The 24,380-nt window shown below is 40.5% G+C and overlaps 1 protein-coding gene across 1 annotated transcript in view; it reads left to right on the top strand.

Moving 5' to 3' along the window:
- Sema5a (semaphorin 5A) overlaps positions 1-24,380 on the top strand; it is a 453,217-nt gene that overhangs the window by 328,358 nt on the left and 100,479 nt on the right. The window contains exon 11 of the mRNA XM_052159481.1: positions 4,595-4,799. Coding sequence (XP_052015441.1) covers positions 4,595-4,799 — 205 coding nt within the window. The remainder of the gene's footprint in view (positions 1-4,594; positions 4,800-24,380) is intronic.

Genomic DNA, 24,380 nt, shown 5'->3' with positions numbered 1-24,380 from the left:
TCTCAATCAACTAAATTCCTGTTTGCAACAATCATTGACTAGTGATATAATTGAGTCCTTCCTTCCAATTTTGGTTGGTTTAACACCCAAAATCATAAAACCTGTGACTTCTGAGGAAACTAGGCTCTAGAAAACGTTTAAATTTTTACACATAAATTTTGGTAAGAATCAATCAATTACAATTGAACTTTCTTCCTTTCTTCAATATTTTAAGTCTTTTGGCAGAGGATGGGGTTAAGAATAAGTTAAGTACTTTGCGTATCATATTTTCCCTTTACTGCTTTAATTGGGCAAAATGTTTAGCATCTTCTCATCACATCCTTGATACCCAGAGGAGGGAAGTATACAAGTAAACTTTGGAAGTGTCAGGCAATGTGCAAAGTGTCAGAAGAGTACGCTTGACTGAAAAGACTCATGAGAACAATCAGTCTGGAGTCTTCTGTGTCCTTCATGTTGAGTAATTACATATTTCGACTGGATTTTCTATTTAATATAAAAAAAGAAAATATATTATCCCTCTAAAAAAATCTGTTTTATTAAGACCTGAAGCTTAAGAAAAGGGACAAAGACACTTAGGTTTAGAGCATCCTCTACTGCATTGTCTGCTGGATGGCAGCATTCCACAATGAACTGGATGATTCGGCAAACCAATAATGCTTTATGACCTCCACACAATGCATCTCCTTTAGCTCATACATCTGGATATACCTATTGCACACCTAAGTCCCCTCATGGGGACTTACAATGCCAGAGTAACACTGAAGGACTTGCTTTCATTTATTAGTGACATTAGGTCCATAATGAACAGTGAAGGAGACATGCAAAGAGGTGGCGCATGTGACAAGCGCTAAACTGGCTCAGCTTACATCATCCTCTGAGCAAACATTTAATACTTCCAAGAAACTAAAGTTACAAATTATGGTGGTGGTGATAGTGGTGGTGGCCCCAACTACAGATATGTGTTTCCATTTCTAGATTATGTCAGTAGCCACATATCCATAGGTTCCTGACTGATGTTCAAGCTCTTATGTAGACCGGCAGCGTAGACACCCATTTTCAACTAATGATCCCACCCTTAGACATAAATAAGTGTCCCAACATTGACAATAACTAACAATAATATTTATATTATTATTGTTGTTATTATTGTTATTGATTTGGTTTTCACCTTGACAATTAGAATTTTACCTGGCACTTCTCCAACAGGAAAAGGAAATGAGTTAACTGGAGGAGCTGATTCAGGAAAAGATGTAGGAAGAGAAATGCATCCTACTTCAAAAGCACAGTAAAAGCCAAAACATGACAAAAGCTACTAGTCACCCTTATCAGCCACAGTCTCAAAGCCACCTTCAGTGGCATTAGTCTGCCCTAGTAGAGGTGGGAGTCCTTAAAGCCCATGAAATCATCAGCCACTTAAGACACTATGTGCACAGCTGGAGAACAGCAGGGTTACAGGCTCCCAAAACTTCCACAGGTTTTATTAACAATGAGAAATGGTGCAGTCAAAAGGATAATAAAAGCATGTAGGAGCAATTGGGGAAAACTGCTTGGGACTCAGGCTGAGATTTAGCTGCATCCTGAGAATCCATGAATACACACACGTCTTGGCAGCAAAATGGGAAGGAACAGGGGACCCAGTGGGCATAGACATCATGGAAATCATGTAGTCTAGGATGTGACATTGGCCCATTTTGAGCTTGACTTTCAAGTATGGGTGTCTGGAGCGGGGATTAGCATGCTATCCTTGAAATAGAAAACAAATGAGCATTTATTATTTTCCTAACACTTATATAATTACTGATCTTGTTTGAACAGGCATTGGCATGGCTTCTATTGAAGGCTGTAAGCCACATGAAAATGCAAGCTATGCCCCCCCCTTTTTGTGGTTTCTTCTTGTATGAAGTCCCTAGGGTAGCAAGTACCTGAGAGCAAGACCAGTAAGTAAGGTTCAGCTCAAACTTTTCTAGCCCTTAGAGAGCTTGGTGAGTTGCTATGCAGCAAGAAATACATGCAGTAATTTTGAATCGTTTCCAAATATGGGAAAGAGAATCCTTGGGTGAGATATTTATTATAAGATGGTAACAAGAAAAAGCAGTAGAAAACAGTTCAAATATATCTCGTGACAATACAGGTAGACTACGTACAGGAGACAGGTCTTAGCATTCCGATTACCTCTGAGGCTCCTATATCTGTTTGTCAAGGGGAGTGGAGTTCCTTGCTCTTGGACTATACCTGCCGGTTTTGAGAATGCCATTTGCCTTAAAACAGCATGCATTATAAACACTACTTTTATGCAATTGAATCCATCAGGTAAATCATTGTTGCTACCCACACCTCAAGTATTGTCTTTGACTTCAATAAAAGTTGATCACATAATCACCTTCAGAATTAGCTGTCACCTGGAAAGGCTTCAGACCAAGTGGTGATCTTTTTTCTTAAAAATAAATAAATAAATAAATAAATAAATAAATAAATAAATAAAAATCCAAACGCTTTCTGGGTGCTTAGAAATACAGCTAAGCTGTTAAGAGCATACAGTACCTTTTCAGAACCCATATGAAGAACCTTACAACCACCTGTATCTCTAGTTAAAGAGAAGTCTGACATTTCTGGCTCCTGTGTGCACCTACACCCATACACACACACACACACACACACACACACACACACACACACACACAAAACACATGCACAAAGCACATGCACAAGAACACACACATACACACACTGAAATACATTCACATACACCCACACTCACACACATTCACACATATACTCATATACACACTCACATGTGCACATTCCCTCACACACACCACACACACACACACACACACACTTAAAAGTAATAACAATTATAATATTAAAAAACACATGCAGATTTCTGATAGGCAGTGTGCCCATGTAGAGTGTTATTTTGCCAACATGCTATTCATATAAAATCTATTGGTACAGTCTTCTCAGACCCCAAAACAGCTGCATGTGGGATTGTCTGTACATTTATCTGTCCCATTAGTCTTTCACTTATTTCCCTCTGGATACCACGGCTCCCTGGATATCCTGTCTGCTTTAAGACAGATGAATTTACAATTGGTTGGCTAGCTTCTGAGCTATCAGGAATGTTGTTTTATTCCTGGCATTTACAAGGACTTTAATTTATAAATGCTTTCCTCTCATTACTTCACATCAGCCATGAGATATGAGCCAGGAGCACAGCCAGTGTGTTCCAACCATTTAATATTTGAGGAGAAACACTGAGAGGCTGGGACTCCTGGGAGGCTGCAGGTCATCTTCTGCCGTCCTGAACTCTACCCCGAACACATCCTTTACATGATGTCGAGGTACAAGGTGCTCCAAACTAGGATGCGAAATTAAATCCATCACTCACTAGTTGTGTGCATTGCATTTAACTCCAGGTTTCTCTAACTCCACAATCGGCCTATCATTTTATGTCATATAGGATATTTTATCAAATGCTACGAAAATATAATTGACTCTCGAAAAGTAATTTCCATCTTCTACTCCTGGACCTCTAACCTGTTATAAAAACCAAGTATTGTAAATGATATGTTATAAATGGTAGTTTCAGGTGGTGTAGACCCCATTACTCCTGCTATAGGGAGTGAGACTGAGGAACCTCATTTCCTGCACCAGCTTTGAAGTTTATAAAGGAAATGAGGAAGACTGGGGGTAGTTTTCTGATTCTGAGCTGGCCTCTGAGTAATTGGTGCTCTCCTTCTCACCTGCCCTCTTACCTTGTCCTTGCCACCTCCTGTTGTTTATAACACCTGCCAGCATCCTTCCACAGGACTCTGAAATTAATCCACAACACTTTCTGGGCTTGCTGTGTATCCCAGATCAGCCTCATGATACTGCCACTCCCTGCAAATTGCTGCTTCCTTCCTCTCTCCATCTCCTGCTCTCTGCCTTTCTCAGCCCTCTTTTCCTCACTGCTTTTCTCTCCTCTCATTGTCAATGTGCTATCTTACATTGCAAATTCCCAGGTTCTTACCTATTACTTTAAAAATCTCCTGGAATCAGAAATACAAATAAATTTAGACGAGCCACAGTATTTGTGTACCCCACGTGAGAAATATTATTTGCAGATTAAGATAAGCACCAGGGTGTCACCATAGAGTTCAGGGTCGCTTAGGAACCAACCCGTGGTGATAGCCAGAAAATACATACATCTGTATGAGCTCAATTGCTTCTCGTTCACTGTCAGCTCAGCCTCATCAGTCAGATACAATTGTATTGCACGTGGACAGACAACACCCAAGAGACCAGGAGGAGATTCTGCGCATCTGCTATTCAAACTGGAGTCAACAACAGCACCTGGTCCACTTTAGAATGCCTCATACTCTCTTTCCCATACATTGAGAGATGGTAAATATGTTGACTTTCCATCTACAGTGGGAGAATAGGAGGATGAGCGTCAAGGGAGATGGGAGGAGTGATTCAGTTGCACACTCAGCAATACGTCATGACTTACGCTGTTGGCAGCTTGTTCCAATTACCCCTCCATTTGGTAGCCACATGAGCTGTGGGCATCCAGGTAGCTGGCTTTTATAACCTGGACTGTCTTCTCTTGCAGTGTGGCACGATGGACCAGGGCCTGTATGTAAACCTGACGGAAAGAAACCTACAGGATGCTCAGAAGTTCATTCTGATGCATGAAGTGGTGCAGCCGGTGACCACTGTGCCCTCCTTCATGGAGGACAACAGCCGCTTCTCCCACTTGGCTGTGGATGTTGTTCAAGGCAGGGACACTCTTGTCCACATCATCTATCTGGCCACAGGTAGGAACCCTGCCTTCTTTAAGTTGTTTTTTCTGTCTTCTCATTCAAGGTCTGAAATTCCAAACGCTCACTTTCAAGCACAACCATGTGCCTGTATTGTCAAGACAAGTAGAACCCACAGTGCATGCTTGTCTATGTGAACCTACACTCTTCCTGGATATCTTATTTGTACTCTTGTGTAGGAGTGGCTTTAATATTTGATTTAATCGGTAGTACTGACTCTAAAGGTCCTGTTCCCCAATTGGTTCTTGATCCACCAATAAAGATGTCAGCCAATGGCTGGGTGGAAAAGGTGGGTGCTCCAGGTTCCTGAAAGTAGGAGAAGCAGGAAAGAGTTTTACTACTATCCTTGAGGTAGACAGAGCCACCAAAGATGTAAGAACTCTGGTAAATGGACTTTTGGCCACTTCCCGACCTGGGCATGGGGTAACGGGAAGAATTAGGTATTCCCAGTCATTGCTATCCAAGACATTTTGAGCATTTTGAGAATAACTTGCGTGTGTGTGTGTGTGTGTGTGTGTGTGTGTGTGTGTGTGTGTGTATGTGTATGTTTCTTCAAACCACAGATCCAAGATCACTCCTAGGCAGGTACAAGCATGCAACCTGCTGGGAACATAAGGGTTAGTGGAAGCTACATTCAACACTCTTGCTATACTGTTAGAATTTTAACTAGGGATCTAGTGGCTCCTTTCCTAACTATTTTTGTTCATCAGTGGTTCTTGGCATGATTACATCTGGCTAGTTTAAGGCAATGAAACATTTTATTAGAAGATATTTCTGGGAAAATGTTTTCTGGAGATTTTCATGCTGATTTCTGATTGAAGCACAACAGTGCTCATCTCAAGCTGTTCCTGACAAAGGTCATGGAAACATTTGAAGAATGAAGCAGATACACATGGTATAGGGCATTATGTGGGGCAGGTGATTGTGCTTATCAAGCTGTAGATAACTAGACTTCTTTAGATTCCAACTTCTTTAGATTCCAATGTGGAGTAGAAAGCAGCCTCTATCTTGCTTTATTACTCTGACAGTGTAGGGTTCATATCCCTGCCTCAGGAACTGTCTCAGTTTCACCTTTCTATCCCCAAACAGAATGATTTCATTGTGGAATGGGTTCCTCCCACCCTTTGAGTAGTGTGGTGAATACTTGGCATTTCCTTACAATGCATGTTTACCTTTTTATTTATTTGTTATTTTTTATTATTATTATCATCATCATCGTCATCACCATCATCATCATTATTATTATTCCTTCTTAGAATTCACAATTTATACTTGTTTATTTATCACTCATGAGATTCCAATGATTTGTTATCTTTCCACTATCTGTTGAATTCATGGGGCACATTGGTTATTTCTGGTGAGAAGTCTGGTACTATCCTTTCCTCTATAACTCACATTCTTAAAGGGGGCATGCAGACAATAAGCCAACCAATAAGTAAAATGGATCACCACAAGAAGTGATGAAGAACCGATGAGATGGGAGCCAGAGGAGGGATGTGGTGATGGGTATGTCCGGGGGTGGGTCCTGTTTCTTGGCTGGATAGGGTCTTCCAGTGCCAGAAGCATTGGATGCTTTACACAATAGAGGGAAACTGAACACTGGGAGATGTGGGGCTGGTTAGCTTGGATCTGTTCTACTGAGTGGTGAGTAATGCAAGGAGAGAGTTAGCACCATTGGATGAGGGCATGAATGTCTAGAGGCCAGTCAGTGGGAAGAGTGGAGAGTAACAGAAGTATCATAATGTCAAAGTCATGTGACATGACTGCTCAGAGCAACAGTTTGCAGAACTGACTCAGAAGAGGGTGAGTGGTAAGGTATATAGTTGTCATAGGAAGTCAAGAAGACAAGTATTCTTCTTATTCTTATTCTTCTTTTCTTCTTCTTCTTCTTCTTCTTCTTTTTCTTCTTTTTCCTCTTCTTCTTCTTCTTCTTCTTCTCCTTCTCCTCCTCCTCCTCCTCCTCCTTCTTCTTCTCCTTCTTCTTTTCCTTCTTCATTTTAATTCTTGTTCCTCCTCCTCCTTGTCCTCCTCCTCTTCTTCTTCTTCTTCCTCCTCCTCCTCCCTCCTATTCTTCCTTCTTCTTGTTTGTTTTTGTTTGTTTGTTTTGAGAGAATAAAAAGTTGCTTGCCAGTGAGGGCAATTTGTATCTTTTTCTGGCTTTATTTGTCCTTTAAAACCAAAAGGCTTCCTGACACATGGCAGATTTTAAAAGTAAGTGGATTGGATCTTCCCAAAGGTATTCTTGGCCTTTTCATCATAACATCATATCATGTTAGTACAAGATAGACAAATTTTCTCATTGGACTTCTAGAGACAGCTGAGGTCTCACCTCACTCTGTGGTAGAGGATGCTGAGGGGTGGGGCTGGGCCAGACCATTCCTGAGTTCAGGGTCCCCAGTCCAGAAATTAGTGCATCCTCAAATGTCAGGAACATTTATCTCCTAGTTCTGGGAGCTAGGCTCAACAGTAAAGTGTGATTTGGATGGTGTCTGGGAAAAGCTATCTTTCCTGGTTTGGAGATGGTCACCTGTTCACACCATCCTCATAAATGGAGAGGAATTTCTGTGATATGTCTCTTTGTTTAGATTTGAAAAAATAGTCTTGTATAGCCAGGGTAGTCTGAAACTTACTGCATAGCCTAAACTGATTTCTAAGGTAATAAAATATTTAATTGTGTTATGAGAAGCAGTATTTTGAAAAACAAGATGTCTTGTTTTTTACTAAAATGGCACATATATTGCTGACTCTTGATACCCTGACCTGTTAAGAACAGCAATTTTTTTTAATAAACTGCCTTTTTATTAGATATTTTCTTTATTTACATTTCAAATGTTATCCCCTTTCCTGGCTTGCCTCCGAAAACCCCCCTATCCCATTTCCCTTCCCCCTACTTCTGTGAGGGTATTCCCCCACCCACCCACATACTCCTGATTCCCCATCCTGGCATTCCCCTACACAGGGGCATCTAGCCTTCACATGACCAATGTCCTCTCCTCCCATTGATGTCTGACAAGGTTATTCTCTGCTATATATAAGAGCAGCAATTTTGACTTTCTTGATTCACAAGGCTGATGCTTATCTGGTGTCTTCTCTGTATCTTATCCTTGTGTAAAGACAAGGACACTCATTTCCTTGGACCGGAAAACCAGAATCCTCAATGTGCAGTTTCCTTTGCTACCCACTTGACCATTAATTCTCAAGGGACAGAGCATGGCTTTACCACTCATGGGAGTGGAGGTGATATGCTTGAAAACAGACTGATTAGCTTTCAGATTTCTTCTTTGGTATAAGTGTATATTCTCCCAGCTCAAATAAATGCAAATAGACCACCTGCTGTCAGTGACCATTTGAGAAGCTAGTTCATTGTGCTACCCACAGATATCCAGAGTTTCCTCCTAGTGGCAGTATTGTGCCTAATTCCTCCCAGATGTCTGGGAGGAATTTTTTTGCTGCTGCCCACCTCCTCCATAAGATCCTTCAAGGTCTGTTTCTTATGCATCCATCTCTCCCTTCTGAATCTCAGCAAAGGGAAGCCAGTTACCTAGGCCTGACCCTGTCAGTGATTTCCAAGTCACTTCTTTGTAGGTTTTCTTGTGTTGGAGCCTCTGTCCATTTCTAATGACAGCCACTTTAGAAGAATTAGGGGGATGGGCTGGAGAGATGGCTCAGTGGTTAAGAACCCTGACTGCTCTTCCAGAGGCCTTGAGTTCAATTCCCAGCAACCACACAGTGGCTCACAACCATCTGTAATGGGATCCAATGCCCTCTTCTTCTTTGTCTGAAGACAACTGCAGTGTACTCGAAGAAGAAGAAGAAGAAGAAGAAGAAGAAGAAGAAGAAGAAGAAGAAGAAGAAGAAGAAGAAGAAGAAGAAGAAGAAGAAGAAGAAGAAGAAGAGGAAGAAGAAGAAGAAGAAGAAGAAGAAGAAGAAGAAGAAGAAGAAGAAGAAGAAGAAGAAGAAGAAGAAGAAGAAGAAGAAGAAGAAGAAGAAGAAGAATTAGAATTAGGACAGGAACTCTCAAAGCAGTTAAATCCTAAGTACATCAGCTTCCTGGTTTGTCACAGAATAGATCTCTCTTTGTGACTACACCCAAGTCCAGTTGAGCACTGTAGTCTGAGGTTCCCCTATTCCCTTGCCTACAGCAGGACAGATACTCTGACAGCCCCATCCTGGCTATGTGAAAGCACTGCAGGGACCTCACTTGTCTCCTTTGTCTCATGTGGACCAGACTCTGGGCTTTGCCCTTGGCCTATGGTGTTCTCATTCCATGTTTCATCTAGTGTGCCCCATCTCCCAGTTTCTCCTTTCCTTCCAGGATTGGCTATGACAATTTTAATTTTATCTGGCCTCAGATCTGCTCCATTCAAAATTATACTGAAATTAAATTATATGTAACTTTAACATGGGTTAAGTGTAGATTGTAGTAATTATTGTACAACTCAGAATATTGTGAAAAATCAAAGTCAATTTTCTGTCATGCAAATTACATGCTAACAATGGATTATTCACAAACATAAATGGCCCATAACAAAAAAATGAAGAAAATATGTAAACATTTTCAACATTGTGGGTTTTTTTATTATGAACTTGCAAAATTCTCTTATAAAAGTCAGAGCAGGAGATAAATGGGCAAGAAAGGAGTGCGCCCTCCGCACAGGTTTACATGCTTCTAGCTGTTTGTACTGGTTGGGGACTTGTGCTGAGTTTGCTAGCCTGATAATTCTGCTTTCTCCATCTGTGGAATTTTATCTTAGAATAAGATAATTATTAAAAAGTTTCAGCAAACAGACCTGGATCAGATCCTTTAACAGAGAGAGAGAGACCCTGAGCAGCTCACCAGGCTACAGAAAAATAGACTGCACAGAATCACCCACTGAAGGATTGATTGAAAGTCCATTAATGATAAAACTACCTTTAAAAATATGCGAGAGAGAGAGAGAGAGAGAGAGAGAGAGAGAGAGAGAGAGAGAGAGATGGAATGATAAAACTCATAGAAGATTTGTTGAAAAGTTCCTAGTGAGAAGAGAATTCTGAGAGATCTATTCTGCTGTAAGTTAAAGGACTGTATTCTAACATCATGGCACCCGAAGCAATGGTGAAGGTGTTCAGAATGCTTGTGTGCAGTGAGAAATAGTGCAGATTCCTCATGGGTGGGGCCAACAGGCAACATCTATGAAACTATAAATTGTCATGTGCTGTTTAAGCTTCCCAAGAAGCTGGGGATGTAATTGTCCCCACCTCCATTTCAGACCTAAGCATGCTTGTCTTTAAGTGTCCTCTAAGGGCCCTTGTCTGAGACGTGGAGAAGAGAACGACCACAGAGAGAAAGCCTGTACCCTTGAGAACAACTAGAAGGGGAACAGTTTCCCACATAGATCAGTATTATTTGTCCATTGCTGATGTTTGTCCTTTATTTAGAAGCACACTAGAAGGAACATTGCCATGCCTGAGACTCACTAACTTAAGAATCCTAGCAGAATGCCTCAGAGTCCTTTCCATTTGATTTCTGATGAACATTTTAAGTCCCTGATTTGGTGATTGTATTAGTGATTTTCCTGTTGCTGTGAGGAAACACTATGATCAAGGCAGTGTATACTTCTATGCATGTGTATTTGCGTTTAAGGTTCCAAAGGATTTGATTCCATGGTGGTGGAGCAGAGGCAAGGGTGGCAATCAAGGCGGCTGAGGTGAATCTGAGGTGAATCTGATGGCTCACATCCTGACTCACAAGCACAAGGCAGAGAGAGTAAACTAGAACTGCCATGACTATTTACACCAGCAACTTTCAACTTGTCGGTTGTGACCTCTTTGGCAAACCTTTACCTCCAAAAAAATTGCATTATGATTCATAACGGTAACAAAATTATACTTATGAAGTAACAATGGAAATAGTTGTATAGTTTGGGGTCACCACAACATGAGGAACTGCATTAAAGAGTTACAGCATTAGGAAGGTTGAGAACTAATGTTTTAAACTCAAAACCTGCTTGTGGTGACATACTTCCTCTAGCAAGGTCACTCCTTCTAAGTATCCCCACCTACTGGGGATGAAGTGTTGCAATGCCTGAAACTGTGGGAGACATTCTCATTCAAACTGATATCCAAGGTGACACTTTCCTGCTTGGCTACTTACCTACCTGCCTGCTGCCATTTTCTATTTATTCTTTTACATTTGCTTGCTGGTAGTTAAGAAACTTACTCCTTTAGGATGGAAAAGACGGCTATTTAGATAATTTCTCTGCACTGTATATCACATCCACATAGAGCCATTAAATATCCCTCAATACGTGATTAAAGAAGAAACGGATTGAGTCCTCATATAGAAGCACATACCACATCTCAGTAATAATGACTGCAAATAAATGAACAGATTCTTAAATTCTAAAGGTAAAGAATTATAGAGATATTTAGAGATAAAATGCTCACAAATGTTTTTATTTAAAAAAAAAAAAAAAGTGTCCAGAGGAATCTCCAAATGCTCTGCTGCTGGCTAAGTCCACGAACCACCAAAAATGTCTAAGAAAACTAAAATGTGATTCAAAAATATTATAATCACTCTGAGAATAGAGAAAACTGGAAGGAAAATGAAATTTTATAGCAGCGGAATATCAAGGATCTTCTTTTGGAACATGAAGCGAGACTAATTAGAGGCTAAATTCAGCCAGTGATGGAGATTTGAGAAGGAAAGAATAAAAGAACTGAAGACCAGATTTTTAAGGAGAACAGAACATTTAAAAACACAAAAAGTAACATTTCTTGAGAGATTTATTATAAGGTAATCTTTCTTTCAAAAAAATATGCATTGAGAAATTATGGACATAACACCTGTCGTAACTGCTTTTAAAACCGGAATGTTTCTACTGCTATACAAAACATAACAGAAAAAAATAAAATTAAAAAAAATTTAAAAAAACAATCATCAAGTGAATCATTGGTGGCTGAGAATCTGTTTCTCAGCTGGCAAAGAACTAAGGTGTTGTGTTAGACCATGATGGGAACAAGAATTTAGCCTTGGATGAAAACAATGCACACAGCAGTGCAGCCAAGGGTAGCTTATTATAAGACCATAAGGATGTTCTCAGATTCTTTCTCCTCCATTTCTTCTTAATCCTCAGCTATTTTCTCTGCCTCAACTGTGGTCCAGGAATGTCTCCACTTTTCTAGATGATACTGGATAGCTGATGGCCAAATGTTTCTGAATCTTCCTGTCATGCCGGGCCTTGATTAACGTCCCTGTGATGGTTTGCATTTGCTTGGCCCAGAGAGTAGCACTATTAGAAAGTGTGGCCCTGATGGAGTATGTGTGGCCTTGTTGGAGTAGGTGTGTCACTGTGGGTGTGGGCTTTAAGACCCTCATCCTAGCTGCCTGGAAGCCAGTCTAGCAGCATTCTGCTAGCAGCCTTCAGATGAAGATGTAGAACTCTCAACTCCTCCTGTACCATGCCTGCCTGGATGCTACCATGTTCCCTCCTTGATGATAATGGACTGAACCTCTGAACCTGTAAGCCAGTCCCAATTAAATGTCATTTATAAGACTTACCTTGGACATGGTGCCTTTTCACAGCAGTAAAACCCTAACTAAGACACACCCCAACACTAAGCATGAAACTTGTAAGCTATGGATGTATTGATTGTAGGGTGTTTGCCAGGTAGTTACAATAAAGGGTCAAAAAAATGGCTAGAAGCCATAGGACCTGTTAAGAATCATTGTTTCTTATGTGCACATATTGATAACATATTCACTTATTATGTTAAGAAACTTGTAATTTTTTATCAAACTTTAATAATAACAGACAAAATTTTAAAGGAAATAAGTAAAGGGAAATGTTTCATGAGTCCAGCAACTGCTTGTTGTAAGTCCCGGGGAAGAATTTGGGAACAGCAACTATAGACACAAGGTGAAATGTGGCCTAGAGTCCTTAAGTAGTATCTATGCCTTCCAGTCTATTTTGCCATAATACTAGACTATTATATAAAATAAATAGGCACTTTAGATGTCACTGTACTAAATTAGATAATAAAGTCTAGACTGTGAACAAGGCTATTTCTCTCATAAACAATCCAAGAGAAAGTGGGTTTGGCAGGCATGGCTAGCAGTTAGGCAACAGTGAGATGACTGTGGTATACTTTTAAAAAAAAAATCATTGTTTCTCTGTGTAACTTTGGCTGGTCTGGAACTTACTGTATAGACCAGGCTGGCCTCACTGAGATCTTTAACCACTACTTCTGAACTGCTGGGATTAAAGATGTGCACCACCATACCCAGCCAGGGTGTAGACTCTTGTAACGAGATTAATATTCACCCATCTACCCCCACCAAGGTAAAATGTGATTGAAAAACAAATTCAAGTGCAAGTTACAAATTCAAACACTTAATAATCCTATAGTGTATCTGAGGTAGCCCCTTATTTGTAAAGGGCTAAGGAAAAATAGAAGACTTGTAGGTCTTGTGGGTGGGGCACTAACCAGCTAGATAAGGGCAGATGTGGTTTAAGTCCATGAAGAGAAAGCAGCCAATCAGGTAGGTGTCAGAGGGGTTTTGATGTGCAGGAATGAGTCCAACCCAGAATAATGTGTGAATGTTCTTGATGTGATGAACAGATAAGCTTTCATAATAATGAGAAAAATAGATCTTTTTCTTATGTCAAAACTCACCAGAGAAGGTTCAGACCCAAAGAGTGCAGATAGGTATCTTACCTTCAAGAGGTTCCTTTATAGAAAAGCCAGCCAATTAAGCCAGTAGTTAATTGCCAAGAAGAAAGGGAAAGACAGAATGGGGAGGTGAGGGCTTCAGTGGTTGGAACTTATTCCAGAGGATGATGGAAAGAAAGTATAGAATGTATTCAAGTTCTGGTGGTATTTGTAGGAACGTATTTCCCAAGGAATAGCCAGGGTGAGGATAGGGTAAAGTGGGGATGAGATGGGGGTCAGGACCTGGGGGAATGACACCTCTGAAGGTATTCTTGGATGTGACACAAGAAGCATAATTAGTCCACATGAGGGACAGCATCCGTTAAACTGGGCCTGAAACAGGAAAGGACAATTTTAAAAGATCTTCACCAATCCTACATCAGATAGAGGGCTAATATTCAAGATATATAAAGAACTCAAGAAGTTAGACTCCAGAAAACCGAACAACCCTATTAAAAATGGGGTACAGAGTTAAACAAAGAATTCACACCTGAAGAACTTCGGATGGCGGAGAAGTATCTTAAAAAATGCTCAACTTCATTAGTCATTAGGGAATTGCAAATCAAAACAACCCTGAGATTTCATCTTACACCAGTCAGAATGGCTAAGATTAAAAATTCAGGAGACAGCAGGTGTTGGAGAGGGTGTGGAGAAAGAGGAACACTCCTCCACTGCTGGTGGGGTTGCAAATTGGTACAACCACTCTGGAAATCAGTCTGGCGGTTCCTCCGAAAACTGGGCACCTCACTTCCAGAAGATCCTGCTATACCACTCCTGGGCATATACCCAGAGGATTCCCCACCATGTAATAAGAATACATGTTCTACTATGTTCATAGCAGCCCTATTTGTAATTGCCAGATGCTGGAAAGAACCCAGGTATCCCTCAACAGAAGAGTGGATGCAAAAAATGTGGTATATCTACACAATGGAGTACTATTCAGCCATTAGAAACAATGAATTCATGAAATTCTTAGGCAAATGGATGGAGCTAGAGAACATCATACTAAGTGAGGTAACCCAGACTCAAAAGGTGAATCATGGTATGCACTCACTAATAAGTGGTTATTAACCTAGAAAACTGGAATACCCAAAACATAATCCACACATCAAATGAGGTACAAGGAGAAAGGAGGAGTGGCCCCTGGTTCTGGAAAGACTCAGTGAAACAGTATTCGGCAAAACCAGAACGGGGAAGTGGGAAGGGCTGGGTGGGAGGACAGCGGGAGAGAAGGGGGCTTATGGGACTTTCGGGGAGTGGGGGGCTAGAAAAGGGGAAATCATTTGAAATGTAAATAAATTATATCCAATAAAAAGAAATAAAAAAAGAAAAAAAAAGAAATTATAAATCTGTGCCTAATTCATTTTATGTGTGGAGTTTTATGTAAGAGATTCTTGTATGTTAAGAGGTCATTGTTTAATATGGTGTCTATTTGATAAAGGAAGATTGAATTTGTTAAGAATACTTGCATCAATTAATATCAGTGCAGAAAGTAAATCTAATAATGAAATATTATTAAATAATCAAACTGTGTGTCTACCCCACACTCATAAATATGTTGCAGTTTCTGACTGCTCCCAAAATCTCAATCTAAGCACTGCGAAGATGTGCTTAGTGAAGCCAAGATGAGATTAAGCAGAAGTTGTAGGTTACCTGTACTCCAACATAACTGAACTGGGTGGCTAAGACAATGAGCGAGAGCCGGGGTGAAATCAAGTGACCACGCAAGCCAAGCTGAAGGCAACCACACTAGGCGTGCATGGCCAAGGACATCACTAAGAGGAGGTGAGATCCGTTTCTCCTGAGAGCTTCAAGGCACATGGTTTCTTCAAGACTTCATTTCCATATATCATGGCATCCAGAACTGTGAGACCAAGTGGCTGTCACCCCAACTCCCTCAGAATGTGGCATACTTCTCTTTGGAGTGATTTGCGTGTGTGTGAAAGGAATAGGTGTGTATTCGTGTTCGCATATGTGGGGCTATTTGTAGATGTGGGTGATCTAATGAGGGCCAGAGACATAAGGTTTCTTCCTTGATATCTGCTTCCCCCACCCTCCACATGCAGCTTCTAGCACTAGAACCCAGACTTTACTGATTGGACAAAGCTGCCCAGCTTTCTCCAGAGAACACATCTATGTTTTACCCACGAGGGTTACTCAGAGACTGGGAATCTGAACAATGGTCTTCATGCTGATGTTGGTTAAGTGCTTACCCTACCTGCTGGGCCATCAGACCAGCACTCTTACAGCAGCCCAGCACACTGATAGGTCCAGAGACGGCCACTCTGCATCTGTCCTATAGTCAAATTTAGAGTGTACCCTTGCTTGCTTTGCTCCACAATATTGCTCAATGCCCTGCACTCAGTGAAAATTAGTTTATGTTAGGCCCACTGAGAACAAAACTGTGCTACAGAAAACAGTGTAATATATACCAACTACCATACAAACAGCTAATTGTTTCACTCAATGGAGGGGAATTACATCTTTTTATTTTAATGTTTAATTTTCAAGCATGTTTCCTGGATAATTTTGATAGCTTAAGCTTTGTTTCCTAACAACTGAATAATATGAAGTTATTAGCTATGAATTAGTAATTTTCTCAGTGTGTTCTAAATGTGATGTAGATAATGTCTATCTTCATGGAGAGGGTATTTTTCCTATTTTCAGTGTGGTCTGCTTTCTCACTGTATGATTTCTTTGCTATTGTTGCACTTGATCAATATTGATTGAGTATTGCCTCAGGTACTAAAGACAGGTCTTTGAACAATAACCAAAAACTAAGACTACAAATTGTTACTCCTTCTATTTATGTGGGTCTTTTGCAATAGATAATTTTTATACAACCCCCTTAGGCTTACTGCAAGTTGACAACATTAAGCAGGAGAGAGGGGCTAGTCTCCTGTTTTCCAGTTGTCCCCTGGTTTAACAACATATCTGGTTATCATGCTGTGCTTCTGTGTGAGATGATGTCATACCTTTGAGACATTTTAATGAGCAGTATCCAGCTGTTTCCTGTTGTGCCTAATCTAGATCTCCACTAATGCGAGAGGCCATTCTAACCTCTTTTCTTTTAAGAAACCTTTGATTGCAGCTCCAGTGTGGCATAGGAATTACTGAAGTCTGTAGGGTAAGACAAAATTGACACATTCTATTGGGTGTTTTTATCCTGGGGTAACTCAGTTAAAGATCAGGCCCTAGAGACTATTAGTTTACTGAACAATCCACAAAATAATATAATGAAAGGATTCTTCAAATTCATGAAAACTGAAGTGTTCAAAGGTAACAAGGAACCACCCCCACCCCATCAGTTCACTAAGTGCACCATCAGTCCATCTGCCTCTGTTAAGCCCATATCATTGTCATAAGCAGCATATGGTGACTGTTTCTTCCATGCAAAATATTAACATGTCCTACAAATCAGCTCAAATACATGTTTTCACATTGATATAACTCTGACCAGACGTGAGTATGCATGACAGAATATGATAAGGACATCTTTACAGCAAAGCAGGCATGGGATACCGTGTTGAGGCAGTGGCTGCCCATTACCTCTTGGCACATAAGAAACAGAGAAAAGGAGGAGGGAGATAATGCTAGGGCAAGTTGAAGTCCCTAGGACACCTCCCTCATTGATGCATTCTTCTACAGCCTGCTTTTCACCACCTCCCCAGAGGCCTGTGGTATAAACTGAATTTATCAGTTTAGTCCGTTGATGATGTCATCACCCTTGGGATCTATGTCTAGAAATGTGCTTAACCACCTCACTAAGTTGCCATAGAAAGTAACAATCACACTCACCCACCTTTCTTTCTCTTTATCTTTTACTGTAATCTACATCTTCAGCTCTCCTCTGTAGAAGATGATGTCCAAAATCATGAATGGCCCATCTGTACCTGCTCTGAATTTTTTTCAGTTTTTAAATAACTGCTTCACTGCCCAGATATATTCCCAGTACTATTATTCCAATGGATCATCTCTATTATTTCTTTTCTTGCCTCCCTTCTCAGCTTCTAGCACCTTGATGTTGATGCTGTCAGAATGTCAATCATTTCCCAGGGCATGGCCTGGGAAACAAGCCTTTATCACCCTGACTGGACACTTCTATTCCAGTCAAAAATGGGTTCTTTGGTGAAGAGGTGACCCTTGGGTGTTCCAAGTACTGAGCTACATTTTAGAGGTGCATTTCCTCTCGGTTTCCTCATTTGATGTTTTGTCTAACTTCTTAAACTAAGAATACTACTGTACATTTGAATGTAGGTGTTACAGAAAAGTTTGAAATGGTAAAAGTTTTCGTAACATACAACCAAAAATTAATTTAAAATCAAATTCTTTGTGAGCCTGAGGCATTTTGTTAGCAATTGTCCTGTCGCATTGAACAGCTTGACTCCAGCCTCAGTTCTGAATATACATCATGACACCTTTGCACTGTGAACACTTCTCCTCATGCCATATGCACCCAGGAATGCTGCCTATGACGCTGCCACATAGGTGTAAGAATATTAGCTGTGGTCTGCCTATATATGTGAAATTTACTGATATTACAGAACCTAATGGTTTACATATGGAGAACAAATCCTTTTCATTGCTTTTTATAACTAGCCTTCTTCAGCACATATCAGTATATCTTCGGCCTGAATTATGATCAAATATGTAAAAAATTGCTATTTGACTTGCGGACAGAAACCATTAAAATATAATTTTTGAAACAGCCCTAAACATACTTCTGCCATTTTGTATGCATATTTATGTGAAGCAATGTTCTAGAAATGGATAATTATAAAATCAGAATATCTCAGAAAATGAAAATGCAGCAAAAATTTGAGGGGTAATTTAATACTTTATGTAAAAATAAGCATATCTATTTCATCTGTGCAAATTTTTCTTTCATAATTACTAACTGGTAAAAATTGCATGTACAGTAAGGAATTGCATTTCAAAAATCATCATGATTTATTTACATACCTTATAGACCAAGTAAAATGTTATGAGGAAAAAGGAGCCTATGAATGAGGAAACAACGTGAGAAGCTCTGGGGGTTTCTGTGATAAAATAGCAGTGCTGAAGTAAAACTTAAAAAGGAGTACTTCGTTTGGGGTCAGAATTGCCAGTAAGAAAAGAAACCTGTTCTGAAGGATCTAGAACTCAGAAATTGTGTGTGTGTGTGTGCGTGCACACACACATGGGCAAGGCATTATTAGCATGTGGATATCAATAACTTGGTGTTGTCTGTAGTTAGTAAAAGCCCACGAAAGCAATTCCCAGCTACACCCCATAAAATCCAGTGTCTACATTGCAGAACTGTGTAGAGGTTTCTGTGTGCATTTTCCTCATTTATTTAGGGCAATAATGAAAATCTGGCCATTATCGGAATATGTGAACATCCTCATGGAATTCTCACAGTATTAAAAGTGATCTTCCAAGTTAATTACTAGGGCAGGGGCTTCCCTTGGACCCTCAATGATATAATCATTTAATTAATTTTAAGGCTCTGACCTTGTGCTTATCAGAACACTGGTTGAAAGTGGAAAAAAATAGTTTCAGCTTCAGAGGGCTGGACTTGCCCTTGGTAAATTGGGTCTTTTAAGGCCAGTCTTTACAACTGCCTGCTGTTCCTTGAAATAAAGTATAATTTTTCCCTCTGGTTCGGAATCACGTTGCTTAAATATTGTCAGCATTTTACAGCATCTCTGGGTGCCTTACCCTCCGCTTTGTGAGTTAAGAGCTGCCTAGGTTGGGCTTTATTAAATTCCTGACGTGAGGTCGCAGCTCTGAGGGCTTGTTTCAAGGACGCTGTGATTTCTACGGCGAGTCCCTCTGCTTAGAAGCCCCCTGCCTTCAGTGTACAGTATGCAGTTGGTCCCAGGCGTGGACCAGACTCACCATTGTCTTCTTTCTGCTCTGACTTCTTACCTACTTTCAGTGACCTGGGATTCTGCCCCTGTGTCCTATAGATCTGTGGAAAATTCTCTATTTGATTACTAAATGCTGTTCTGTGAACCATGGCTCTTGTCATGTCAGGAAACAGAAACATTCCTATGTCCTGTGGGCACTAGCCACCTTTCTGTCCCATCTCTATACCCTTGCACCTTATTTTCTGATCCTGAAGATGTCCTTGTGTCCACATATGCCTGAGTTGAATCAAAGGCACTTGCATAGTTAGCCAAATTCCAAATTTCAGTTACTAAAAATAGCAAATTTGGTTAAGACTTGTATGTAGGCTTATGTTTTTTAACACCTACTTTAATAAGGGTTCTTAAATGCTTTAATCACCATTGTAGCCCACCACCCGCCAGATGTAGTAGAAAGGAAAGGTTAGTCATCGAGCAAAGGATGATGTAGACTTGTCTAGAAATAGCTCTTTTGGGCAAATCCAATCTGTGTTGTCAAGGTATCAACAGTTAAGTTCACATGAATCAGCAGTGGTAGCTCAATCCAATTGCAAGCACCATTCACAAGTAGTGGCATTTCAGTAAAAAAGAAGCCTCAAGGGTTTGCCAATCAGCCCTAAGTCAAAGTCAGCAAAAGCATCAAGAAGCTGCCAGAATATTACTAGAAGTTCTGTAGTGCTTTTTTTTTCCCCTACAAAGGTACAACAAATGATCATAACCAGAGACAGCAAGGTGACCCACGACGGCCAGTGTCAGTCAAGCCCAATGAAGATCAGCAAAGAGTGTCAAGGCAAACCAATACCATACAGCTCCATCCACTGTCTGCTGTTCTAGTTACACCCTTTCCAAACAGTGTGTTCTCGCAAACATCCACTCTAGCAAAACATTGCATGCCCTGTTTCCAGGCAGCTTCCAGAAAAACATCACATATCTGTTCTCAGCAAAACATCCTCCCATGTCTCTCTTTCAGCAAAAACATCCTCTCATAAGACAAGTTTCCAGAAAAACATCATGTGACACACTGAGTCTCCAAAGAAACCTGACATCTCCACTTCCCTTGTAGCATGCCTTCTCTATGCTGCTGGTTTAGAGTTCCACATACTGGAGATGCTAAAAAAAAAAAACCCTACAGCCACAACAAGATTTGAAGTGCCAAATTGGAAATCACCACTGAAATCAATGGCTTGAGGGGCCCTTGAGTTAGTGGCTGAATACTCCAGCTTTTCCTCCTAGTTACAGTAAAGTCACACTTTAGAGCTATTCTACTTGTGTGAAACATTTAGGCTCATATATCATGCCTATCCTCCAGGAGCAGAAGGGTTTTCCTGACCCTCAGATCCTTGTTTTACAATCTCTGGCTCTTGGTTCTACAAGGGCACAAGGCTCCCCACAGACTGTGGTAATTAATCCTTTGGTTTATGTTCATCAATCCTGAACACATTCAATAAAGGTATTTCTTTAACTGCCACACACAGCCTGAGGTTCTTGACCATTTGGAGTTTACTGAGGTATAGGCAGCTATCTGCTGGCTTTCTTAGTTTTCTTTCCCACCTTTTCCACGTCCTCGTCCTGTTCCTCTTAGGAAGAAGGCAATGAAAACCCAATCCATACTCAACATGGAGCTTTCTCTGGATCAAAACTCTTTGTCCCCAAATGCTGTCTGTGTCTGAGGCTGAGAAATGGAGCCTGTGGGGACTCTATGCCAAGGTTGTAGAAAGCTGTAGTGTCCCAGGAAAACAATTGGCAAAGAGTATACATACTTTACTATGTGCCTGTCCTTCAGGAGACACATAAACCTGTGTGGCACAGCGCTTACACCTGGGGCCCATTGCCCCAAGGTAATGGCACAGGATTGTACTGAGCTCTAGGCAATAGTAACACTAGAAAATATTTATTTATCTGAACCTCAAAACCACTGGAAAAGTATTAGATAATAAAAATCATTCAGCTCTGTTATTGACCCAAACACCACTATGTAGTACATTCACTGCAGTTCACACCTCCCACATACAGAGCTCGGAAGTGAAAAGAAATACTGCCAGGTGATACCTTTCTTAGGTCCAAGAAATCAGGAGGCATGGACCTGAGGGTTCAAACAACAGAAAAGCTTTGAAGTTGAAGTTGTTGTAGCAATGGTATGACCCAGATACCCAGTAAATAAACTGATTAATGGGTTAGTTCTTGTATAAGGGCAAATGCTGTTCCATTCTGCCCCAGAAGTGAACCTGGGCAGTGTCAGGTAGTAGACCACTATTCAGTGTCTGTCTTAAGGAGCTGATATGTCTCTGCGTCTTTTGTTATAGACAGTCCCTGAGCTTTCCTGGGACATAGGAATGGCAACTAGGCTGTCAGTCTTGATCAGAGTTCATATATAAGCTGTGTGTGTATATTCATATGTATGTGCATATTTGTATGGGTTTATCTATGTGTGTGTTTGTGCACATGTGTTCATGCAGGTGCATGCACAAGCCATAGTTTGGCCTTCCATATCTGTCCTCAAGTGGTATCTACATTGGTTTGAGATGTCACTTAGCCTGGAACTTGCTGGTTAGACTAGGCTTGCTGGCAAGCAAGACCCAGAGATCCATGTGTCTCTGCCTACCCAGTGCTGGGATTCTCAGCACACATCTGTCTTCCTGGCTTTTTAAAGTAGGTTTGCAGATCCAACTCAGCCATGCATGCTTGTGTGAGAAGCATTTTTACAGGGTGAGTTTTCTTTCAGCCCAAGAATTATACACATACACATACACATACACATACACATGCACATGCACATGCACATGCACATACACATACACATATATATAGTGTAATGTATAATATATAATATATAATATATAATATATAATATATAATATATAATATATAATATATAATATATAATATATAATATGTATATGTAATATAGACATCTGGGGGAGCGGTAGAGCATTTTCTTATTTTCATGGTAAGACCCAGGTTCCATCTGCTATACCTTAAAAAAATGTATGTAAGGTGCACCACTTGATATTCTGACATGTATGTACAATGTACACTGTGAAACTACACCATTGGGCTAATAAATACGCCCATCACCTTGTTGTGATGGCGTTTTTCTTTTTGGGTTAAATCGTGAAGACAAATGATTGACTCCTCCTGAGAAATGACAAGCAACAAGTATCTTATTGTTAACTATTGTGGTAAACCTTCAACTAAGTGTAACTAACTGAAGCTCTGAGCCCTTAATTTGAAGGAGTTTGCAAGCTGAGTGGCTGAGAGATTTGCGACACATCTCTGAAGGTTGAAACAAATTCATGCTAAATGTAATTTCTCTAACGTTAGCTAATGTGCCTCATCACAAGGAGTACATGTATATGAAATGAAATATTTGTTAAGAGAAATGGACAACGTGGTTTGGAGGAATATTTTAGCCCACTTTTTAAAGCATACATTGAGTACATTGAGTTAGCTTTATCCCTTATGGGCTAGGAGACAATGGGAAACATTGTAACCACTAATCACTGTGTGGCAAAGAGAAGAGAGGAAGGATTCATGCTGTCTTAAGACCCAAGGAGCTAGATTGCAATGAATCCAGTAAACGTTTTGGAAGCCAAGAAGCAGAGAGAGAATTTGGTCTGGAACTGAAGCTTGGCTGTAATCTTTCAGTCCCACCTCTAGAGCCTTATGTTTCCCAGCTAGGCCCCATATCCAAAAGATACCACAACTTCCTAAAGGCATGCCACCATTTGGGGACCAACTGTTCAAACACATAAGCTTCTGGAATATATCCAGTTCGAGAACTCTCACTGTCTGCTGCACAGTTTTCCATTGGAATGGAGAGAGATGTCTGTCCGTTTCATACCACCCACAAGTAAATGTTCACACCTTGCCTACAGGCCTTTCCTGTTTCCGTAGGAGGTTCAACACATAAGATAATATTTCTGGAATAGAGGGAGTTGTACTCTTGGCCATGTCACCCTCATCATCATCATCAATATTGTGATTATGAGAAATGTACAGAAGGTTCATTGTAAGGAACAAGAAATGAACCAATTGCTTTATATGATGTATCGTTTGGGGCACAAGGATGTTCAAAAATTCGCTTTTTTGAGAAGCCTATCATCTACTTCACTTCTCCCTCCCGTTGCCATGAATGGTGATGTGGACCGAAATCAATGGCTCTTAATCAATGATGGCATCAGTATCTTAGACTCCTTACATAGGTCCACCTGGAGTTGGCATTAGTTATATCAATGTCTGCCATCCTGTGTCCCTGCTGAATCCCTGTTTCCAGGGCTGCAAGGGGAATATCCACTTCAGGAATAGCTGACTGTACATTCTGGTATTAGAAACATTGGGAAACAGCCCACTACACTAAGAGATCTGCCTCGCCACAACTTCCTTTTCAAATAGCTAACCATATCAGCTCCTTGCCTTTCTGATGGGTTTCAGGAAGAACACAACATGAGAGGTATGTAGAAATCAGTGGACAATGTATCTACCTGAGTTTTTCAAACAATTGGCAGAACGTTAACTATTTGCTATTATTCAAGATTCTTTGCTATTATTCAGGATTAATAATACTGAAAGTGTGAGCAGTTCAAAGCTGAACTTAAAGGAAATTTTTAAGGCAGAAATAGGAACCACAGTAGATTCCTTCATTTAGGAAAACCCCTCTCAGTGCCTAATTGTGTGGTCAGTAGACAAAGTATCAGGGATGAGAATGAGGCTTATCATGTAATGTCCCCAAGAACCTCACACCATACAAAAATACAGGTGTTTGTGTTCTGTAGTTTGTTTTCACAAACTACCTGCACTGATGCAAGAATTACTTGGCATGAGTGTCCAGATTGCAGGTGAGAAGCAGCTTGGAGTATAGATGAGAGGTACCAGCTCCTAGGCATGCTTTCTGGAGGATAGGGGAAGAGAGAGCCTTCTTGGGATAAAATGCAGAATAAACAATACATGCAGTTGGGTAAGGGGTTTGAGTGTTTGGGAAGTCAAGCTAGAGTAATCAATG

Source organism: Apodemus sylvaticus, chromosome 16 (assembly GCF_947179515.1).
Source record: "Apodemus sylvaticus chromosome 16, mApoSyl1.1, whole genome shotgun sequence".
Taxonomy (NCBI): Eukaryota; Metazoa; Chordata; class Mammalia; order Rodentia; family Muridae; genus Apodemus; species Apodemus sylvaticus.
The sequence above is the reverse complement of the archived record's forward strand: the minus strand, read 5'-3'. Positions and strand labels throughout refer to the sequence as shown.